General features: G+C 47.0%; 1 protein-coding gene across 1 annotated transcript; it reads right to left on the minus strand.

Moving 5' to 3' along the window:
- Positions 1 to 480: 480 nt before the first annotated feature.
- On the minus strand, positions 481 to 4,593 carry LOC101762026 (phospholipase D alpha 2). Its single transcript, XM_004965886.4, has 3 exons — positions 4,319 to 4,593; positions 2,324 to 4,235; positions 481 to 1,323 (listed from the first exon to the last, which is right to left on the minus strand). The coding sequence occupies exons 1-3, from the start codon at positions 4,424 to 4,426 to the stop codon at positions 887 to 889; spliced, it is 2,457 nt and encodes an 818-aa protein (XP_004965943.1). The 5' UTR covers positions 4,427 to 4,593; the 3' UTR covers positions 481 to 886.
- Between the last annotated feature and the right edge of the window lie 4,817 nt (positions 4,594 to 9,410).

Genomic DNA, 9,410 nt, shown 5'->3' on the forward strand with positions numbered 1-9,410 from the left:
CTAATTGGCTTAATGGATTCGTCTCGCGATTTAGCCTAGGGGTTGTGCAATTAGTTTTGTAATTAGACTATGTTTAATACTCCTAATTAGTGTTCAAACATCCGATGTGACAGGTGCTAAATCCAAACACCCCATGCATATTTGTTCTCAAGCGATTCGGCGACATATACCAGTTCCCTAGGACAGAGCAGCAATATTCAGAAGTTTTCAGAGCCGTGAAAGAGGGCTGAAGACTTCGGAGTGGTGACAGAGGACTAAAGACTACAAGCTATTTCCGAATGTATTTCCAGCTCAAAGATTGGAACCGGTTCGGGGCCTACTTTGATTCAGAGAGTGGATTTTATGGGCATACGGGCAGAAGCCCACCCCATGCTCACAAAATATTTTCCGGGTTCATGCCACACTTTCTCGCGTCTTGCAAAATAACTGACAACAACTTAGGAAAGCTATGGGAAGAATATTTGCGCCTGACTAGTAATAGAGTGCTAAACAACCATGTCTTGGTCAAACTGCCCGGTTCATGCACGATTGCAATGATGACCGGTGCGCAACTGACAAGACCTTCCGAAACATGTCCAGAAGGACCAGAATGAGGTCAAATTTCAAAAGCTAGCCAACCAAGTCTGAAATCACTGCAGCTAATGCGTCAGCCAACTCAAGTTGCATTCCTAATCCTTCAGAACTTCAGCAATCTAGAATGCATCATGCGAGGACCGGAAATGTTCAGACTTCTGATGAGCTAAACAGTCAATTCAGCCTATAAACTAATCTCAAAGGCAACAGAATCCGAGTAGCTCGCACTGCTGGAACTATGCCCAGAAGGCAGCAGTGAACAATTCAGAAGATGGCAAACTTGCACCTCACCAGAAGAAACAAAATTACTTCTCTATGTGGTAAGAATAGGAGGCAGCTTATTAGATTTCATCCCAAGCACCGTCGCCTGCGTGTCGGGGAAGTATTTGGCTCCAGGGAGCTCTGTCACCGTGCCTTCCTTTGTGACGTTGATCGGGTACCTGAGCAGGTGCCCAGGGAGGTCGGCGTCGAGGTAGTCGCTGGCGTAGAGGTCCCAGTACTTGTCAGCCATCTTGTTCACCCTCTGAACGCACTCCAGGTTGCCCGGGTTCAGGAAGTCGTCGTGCAGCATGCCAAGGTGCTCGTACCACAGCGACATCCGGAAGCCGTGGACCTGCCCTCGGGCGACCTGGCCTTTGGTGTTCAGGTGGCATGGCTGGAATGCGCCCATGGCGATCTCAGAGTCCCTGCCCCCATCCATTGAGCGCTGGTTGATGTTAGCTGATCCAACAATGATGTATTCGTCGTCGACTGAAACAAACAAGGAAGAATATATCTTAGACAAGATTAACTTGAACCACATGAGACATGTATTCACTGTGTGGGAACTAAAATAAAGACAATAGGCAATTTCAGCAGTCATGTTTCTGACAGCAAGAATGGAACACCGCAGATATGTTTAGCTCTGAACCTAATTTCTTTTAATGAATCCTGAAGCTCAAACTTGAGCTATCCTATGCAAGCCCTTCATTACAGGAGGGTGTATTTAACTTGAACCACATGAAACATGTCTTGACAGTGTAGGAACTGAAACGAAGACTAGGTGACAATATCAGCAGTCTTGTTTCTGACAGCAAGAATGGAACCAGGGGTGGATCCAGAATTGGCTGCGGGGGGTTGCTAGGCCTCTTGTAGTGGTGCTAACTTCATATTTTTGTGAGGTAAACATGTACTAACATAAAGTTTTATAGGCTAACTTTATATGGGATTAACTTGGTCAAGGGGTGTGTGGATCTGCCACTGAATGGAACACGGCAGATATGTATTGTTCTGAACCTCAATTTCTTATAACGAATCCTGAAGCTCAAATTTGAGCTGTCCTATGCAAGCCCTTTCATTAAAGGAGGGTGTTACATGTTAGACAGATTTAACTTTAACCACATGAAAGATGACACGTCTTGGCAGTGTAGGAACTGAAACAAGGCTAGGTGACAATATCAGCAGTCATGTTTCTCAGGTATATCTACAGCAAGAACAGAACAATGCAGATATATCTGAATTTGAGGTTTTGCAGCAAAAGCCCTGTCATAACATGACACGAGGGTGCTCTAAATTGCACAGGCATTTCTAAGATACTTCAAAGAACGGAGCATAAAAAATCTGAAACGTACTGCAGATGTTCAAAGAATGCCTGAAGATGCTTGACAGGTGCAAACAATTTCAAGCAACCGCATGAATTTGCAGCAACCCAATAGTAAATTTGCTGATCTAGATTAATAATGTCTGATCATGCAGTGTGTTTGTGGCGTACCTATCATCATCTTGGAGTGAACATAGATCATGAAGCGCCGTGCATTCTGCGCCCTAGCATAGTCTGACCCATCCAATGGACGACCTGCAGGTTCATACTCGCCACTCATTTTCACCTCCCTGTTCCCCAAGCAGAAGAATGTAAGGTAATCCCTTGGGTTTGCATCGATCCTCTTCGCCTCAAGTGCAATAGAAATGTCATAGTACATCATCTCCATCGTCCTCCTCTGCCAGTCCAGTATTGCCTGCACAGATCCACCAGCAGGAGGGCCTTCTGGCCACATTGGCAGCACCACATATACCGCAAAATGCTCACCAGCTTCAATCTTGCTCACAATCTTCAGCGAAAGCTCTTTGGGGATCAGATGCAGTGCTTCAATCTCCTCTGGCCTTATGCCGTCGGCTTTCCACCCGAATGAACTGCCGAGGAAGTACTGGTTCTCGATGTAGATGAAGTGCTTGGCACGGCGTATGGCGTGGATGTAGGCGTCCTGGATGCTCCTGTCAAGAACATTGTTCTTGCCACTGACAAGGCCAGATTGGGCTGCCGCCTCGGGGGTGCTAGGGAAGCCAAAGCACGCCCCACCGTCAATGGAACGGAAGAGCTGCACGTTCCATGTCTCCTGGTCGTCCGGGTACATCACTGGTGATGGCGGTATGATCAGGTCTGCCATAGCGTTGAGGTCGACGAGGAGATCATTGCCACCTCCTTGCTTCCTCCACCGCTGCTCAAAGTTGTAGAGCACGTCCCACGCGGCAGGGCCTTCGATCTTGGAATGGATGTCATGCCATGGCTCCCTGGGCCCGCCATTGTCAATGGACGCGCCCGCGAGGTTGGGCTGGTGGAAATCCTTGTGGTGCGCCGTGTCCAGAGTCCGGAACAGGGAGTGGAACTGCGTGTCGTAGCGGCCGTCGCAGAGGTCGAGGCCGCCGACGAAGCTGACGATGCGGCGGCGGTCGCTGCGCCTCACCGGCATCTCGTGGTCGACGACGACGGTCTTCTGGTGGTGGGTGATCATGTAGGCGATCTGCGCGCCCTTGACGGCGCTGCTGCCGACGTCGGGGTTGCGGGGGCAGAGGACGCAGCGCACGTCGGTGCCGCGGAAGTACTCGGCCGTCTCGGCGTCGTGCGTGCTCATGAACCCCCACGTCATGCCGAGGGACTCGACGGAGGTGCGGTCGTCCCACACCAGCATGAGCACACGCACGCCCTCGGAGGCCTTGCGCTTGAGGAGCTCGCCGAGGGTGGCGTCCCCACCGGGGCGGTGCGGGCGCGCGCCGTCCCGCAGCAGCGTGATCTCTGTGTACACCGACCAGCCCGTGATGTAGATGAGGTGGCGCGCGTTGCTGATGGCGTCGAACACGTCCTCCCAGCACCGGCCCTGCTGGTAGAGGCGGCCGCCGGCGAGCGGGATCCGGGGCGCGAACGCGTCGGGGACGTGCGCGTCCTGGTACAGCGTGACCCTGCACCCGGGCCGCTGCGAGAAGAAGGTGTATGGCACGCCGGGGCACCGCGCGCCGCCGACGCCCCGGCCCCACCCGCGCGGGTCGGCGGCCACGTCCTGGAACCGGAGGCGCACCCGTATCTTGGGCCCGTGCGGGAGCCGCTTCCTGGCGGCGTCGAGGACATCGAGCCAGCGGTCGATCTCGTGCCCCCCGAGGAGGTCCCGGACGGGGAGGTAGGCGCGGCCGATGAGCGTGGCGCCGATGGGCTGCGCAGCCTTGACGGAGAAGACGACGTCGGAGGCGAAGTGGGCGCAGTAGATGTGGAACGCCTCGTACCAGCGCGGGTTCACGGGGTCCCCGGCGATGACCCGCGTCCGGCCCACGCGCGCCCGGCCGATGTCCACCGTCGCGTACAGCCGCGTCGCCCCCTGCCCGAGCCCCAGAGAGTCCTCGAACCCCTCCACGAACTGCGCGCGCAGGCGCGGCGAGCATCGTCAGCAGGACAAGCGAAGCAGAGATTGGGTTTGGGGGTGGATTTGATTTTTTTTACCTTGCGGAAGATCCCGGGGGCGCCGCCGGTGGCGCGGGTGGGGTTGGTGAGGTGGTCGGCCTCGAGGATGGTGGCGTCGAGGGTGCCGTGCAGCAGCAGGTGCGCCATGGCTGCTGCACCTCCGCGTCCTCCTCCTCCTCCTCACTCCTCAAGCTCGCTTGTGAACTTCTTCGCCTTCCAGGTTCCGGGACGGAGGACACGGTGCGCCAATAGGTGACAGACAGACAGCGACCTACCAGCTCTGGTCCAAAAAATATCACTGATGTGAGGAGGCGGCTGATGTGAGGAGGGGACAACTAAAAAATATCACCCGAAGCGAGGCAAGAAATTAAAGGCGGGCTGATTTGGATACGATTCAAAGCGGGGGGGATTTATTATTGGGGACGGAACATAGGAAGAAGATATGGTAGGAACAAATTAGTGGGTGCTTGTATGTTTAGGGCCTGTTTGGCAACCAAGTGTTAAAATTTAACACCTGTCACATCGGATGTTTGGATGCTAATTAGGAGTATTAAATATAGGCTAATTACAAAACTAATTGCACAGATGAAGTGTAATTCACGAGACGAATCTATTAAGCCTAATTAGTCCATGATTTGACAATGTGGTGCTACAGTAACCAATTGCTAATGATGGATTAATTAGGCTTAATAGATTCGTCTCGCGGATTAGCACAGGGTTCTGCAATTAGTTTTATAATTAGCTCATATTTAGTTCTCCTAATTAGCATCCGAACATCCGATGTGACACTGTTAAAGTTTAACACCTCGTATCCAAACACCCCCTTAGTCACTCCTAAAACTCCTGTAACATCGAATGTTTAGATATTAATTAGGAGTATTAAATATAGACTAATTACAAAATTAATTGCACAGATGGAGACTAATTTGCGAGACGAATCTATTAATCTTAATTAGTTCATGATTTGACAATGTGATGCTACAGTAAACATATGTTAATGATGGATTAATTAGGTTTAATAGATTCGTCTCATGAATTAGCTTCCATCTGTGTAATTAGTTTTATAATTAACTCATATTTAATCCTCCTAATTAATCTTCGAATATTCAATGTGACATGAATTTTATTCCGGACTAACCCCTTGTTTACTTCCCTCCAAACTCCCAACTTTGACACTATGCAAAAAGAAGATTCCCCATCACATCAAACTTGCGGTACATGCATGGAGTACTAAATGTAGACGAAATCAAAAACTAATTGCACAGTTTTGTTGTACTTTGCGAGACGAATCTTTTGAGCCTAATTAGTCAATATTTGGATAATAATTCACAAATACAAATGAAACGCTACAGTGTCGCATTTATGGTAAAATGCCAATTTAGCACCTCCCAACTTGGGAAGTAAACAAGGGCTAAAATCCAAACACCCCCGAGACGTCGGACGAAGAAGAAACAGAGGCAGAGCAGAGGTGGGAATCCGGGGGCGTTTGGTTCCCTTTGCTTATTTTTAAGCAAGTATCACATCAATGTTTAGATACTAATTAGAAGTATTAAACGTAGGCTATTTACAAAACCCATTACATAAGTGGAGGCTAAACAGCGAGACGAACCTATTAAGCCTAATTAATCCATCATTAGCCAATGTGTACTGTAGCAACACATTGTCAAATCATGAACTAATTAGGCTTAATAGATTCGTCTCGCCGTTTAGCCTCCACTTATGTAATGGACTTTGTAAATAGTCTACGTTTAATACTCCTAATTAGTATCTAAACATTCGAGCCAGTGCCTGCTCACCAAAGACACCCACTGGCCACTGCACTCTCTTCCTGCCGGCCGTAGTGTGCCGCAGGCGATGGCGGATTTATGTGGAGAGAAAGAAGGGTCCGGCCAAGAGAGGACGAGAATCGGAAATTTGACAGTGTATGAGTAGATCGAAAATTTTTATTTCAAAACAAATGAGTAGATCGAAAATCGAAACAGTCACATGGAATTTGACTTTTGAGCAGATCGCAGGGTGCTCTTGTACGAGATTTGAGCAAAAGTTGCTTCGAATAAGAGCCAAGGAAGATACAAAAGGATGAGGCGCGCAAAATACTGATTGGCTCGTGGGGCAGGGCAGAGGAGGAAGCGAACACAAAAGGGCCTGCCCACTGGAAATGATCCCGCGAGCGTTAAACAAATGGCATCAATGGGCAGCTATAAGGTGTGACCGTTGAGCACGATTTATGTATGACTATCGATTTGGCTTTTTCACGGATCATGGATATTGCAGGCTTCCAGACTACCATTGCCAATAAAATTCCAAATTACTATTCATTTTAACTTTTTTAATATATAATTTTTCTATAGCTACACATATGCTATGCTATATATCTCGAAACAACAAATAAATAGTAATTTAGGATGGAGTAAATAAACACATAAATGGTGTACAGGGCAATTAAGGATAGAATCCGGAGATGAATGAAAAGAAGATATTGGGAAAAAATCCATAGGCGGAAATTATTTGGTGATTAATTCATTGGAAAGTAACATATTGGTGCATATCCGAGAGACGTGCAATTGTGCCTAAAAGTGGTTACCTTTTTTACGATCACATGGTAGCACGACATATTGTTGTGTTTCCATACAGGTTCAAGAGATACGAGACCCTTCAGGTGAGGCAATGAGACTTCTCTGCAGTACTTCTGCTGCAGTGGAGTTGCGACGTGTGGATCTAGGTCCAAACATCAATGACTCAACTGTAGAGAGATGTACTACAGAGGATCTACTTTTCAAAGAGGAATACATGATCCACTTGAAGATGAAGGTACGCGCACATACATGTTACCACACCTTTGGGATTCAATTATCATCGTACGATGTTTCGCAAAAGAATTATCATTGTACATACAGGGTAGATCTTGAGGGTTTGTTCCAAGATTTAGCTTCAGAACCTTTTTAAAATTGGAGTTGTGGGCACATTAAATTGAAGATATTTGTCTGATCAATCCGAGGCTGAAACTTGAAGATATTGGCCAACGAAAATTATTGCGTAAACTTGGCAAAAAATTAATAGCAGGCTGATTTGGATATGAATCAGAGCAGGATAATGTGGGGAGAAATTAAGATGGGGGATTATTTCGGGATAGAACATAGGAAGAAGATATAGGGGGAATTAATTTGGAGAGGATGGAATGAAGAAGAAAACAGAGCAGAACAGAGGAGAGAATCCAATGGGGATGTGAGTGCATCAGTGCCTGCTCACCTACCAAGGACACCCACAGTCCACTAGACTCGTAGAGAAAGGAGGGTCCGGTCTTAAAAAAATAATAAAAAAGAAAAAAGAAAGAAACGGCCACTCGAAAATCGAAATGGTCACGCGGAATTTGACTTCTGAGCAAATCGCGCAATGCTCTTGTACGAGATTCCAGTGTACATATAATAAAGTTGCTTGGAATCAGAGCAAGGAACAGCCAAAAGATGCGAGCGCAAAGTTGCTGACCTCGCGGCTCGTGGGGCAGAGAGGACGTAACCAAAAATAAAAAAGGACCACCTGGAAATGCAAATGATCCTGCTAGCGTTGTAAAAATGGCACCAGTGGGCTTGCAAGAAAGCTACGGTATGACCGTTGAGCTTGACTTGAGCACGATTTACGTATGACGATCGATTTTGCCTTTTTTTTTTCACGGGTCATGGATATTCGAGCCCCAGCTATTACTGACAAAGAGATATAAGCCCCAAACTGAAAAAGCTGAAACGACTGATTTGTTATGAGAGAAAAATACTGTTCGGTGGCTGATAAGTCGGCTGATAAGCTGAATCGAACAGAATTATAGTATTAGGAGATGGCATAAAAAGAAGACATTGAAATAAACCATGGGAGTAATTATATTGGCGATTAGTTTTTTTGGAAGAAAGAATTTGGATGAGTGATCTGCAATTGTGGACGACTCTGCCCCGCTCCCACTAGATGATGAAAGATGCAGGCGATCCGGACATCCAGAAGTGGTCACCTTTTAAAAATCACATGGAAGCACGGCAGATCGCAGTGTCCCCGCACTGCAATCACATGCACATGGTCACTGCAGAACAGAGTTCAGAGCAAGGAATAGACATAGGGGGTGTTTGGCCAGGAGGGGTTAAATTTTAGCCCCTGTCACATCGGATGTTTGGACACTAATTAGGAGTATTAAACATAGTCTAATTACAAAACTAATTGCACAACCCCTAGGCTAAATCGCGAGACGAATCTATTAAGCCTAATTAGTCCATGATTAGATAATGTGTTGCTACAGTAAACATTCGGGTATGATGGATTAATTAGGATTAATAGATTCGTCATACGAATTACCCTAGGGGTCCTGCTATTAGTTTATAATTAGCTCATATTTAATCCTCCTAATTAGCATTCGAACGTGTGATGTGACAGGGCTAAAGTTTAGCCCGTGGCATCCAAACGCCCCCATAGGATCACATGGGCATCAATATACGTTTCAACTCGTGGGGCAAAGAGGAATGCACATTGACACACCTTTGGGCTTTGATGATTTCATATGTAGGCTAGATCTTGAGGGGGTTATTCCAAGATTTTAGCTCCAGAAATTCTAAAAGTCGGAGCTGTGGGCATATTCAAGATATTTAGTTGACCAATTTTTATTATTTTTCTATTTAACTTATATATATTAAACTGTCGTATTTTATTCTATTAAGTTTTTTTAAAGATTATACGTGGAGGTTATGAGACAGCTTAAGAATGAAAGGCGCTCATGGTATGTGCTGCGGTATGGCAACTTGGCGAGGGAGGAGTCCAGGACCAGGAGAGGACTACTGAGAATTTGAAATGGCCACGATGTCACATCACATGGCATCTACGCAGATCGCCGTGGCATTCTTGTACGAGATTCGAAAGAAAGTTGCTTCAAAACATAGCAAGGAATAGGCCGCAAACATGGTGAGCTCATGAGGCAGAGTTACCTTTTGCATTTTAGTCCTTTTAACAAATCAACGTAGCCCCATAAGGAGATAATTTCTAAAGATTCTTTTGCAGAGTGCCGTGATATTAGCCCAAGGGTTTGAATTGCATGGCGACGCGACATTGTTGCATTGTGCTATTGGCGCCATGATCAAACTTGCAGGTTCATCATACG

The sequence above is a fragment of the Setaria italica genome, chromosome IV (assembly GCF_000263155.2).
Source record: "Setaria italica strain Yugu1 chromosome IV, Setaria_italica_v2.0, whole genome shotgun sequence".
Classification (NCBI taxonomy): Eukaryota; Viridiplantae; Streptophyta; class Magnoliopsida; order Poales; family Poaceae; genus Setaria; species Setaria italica.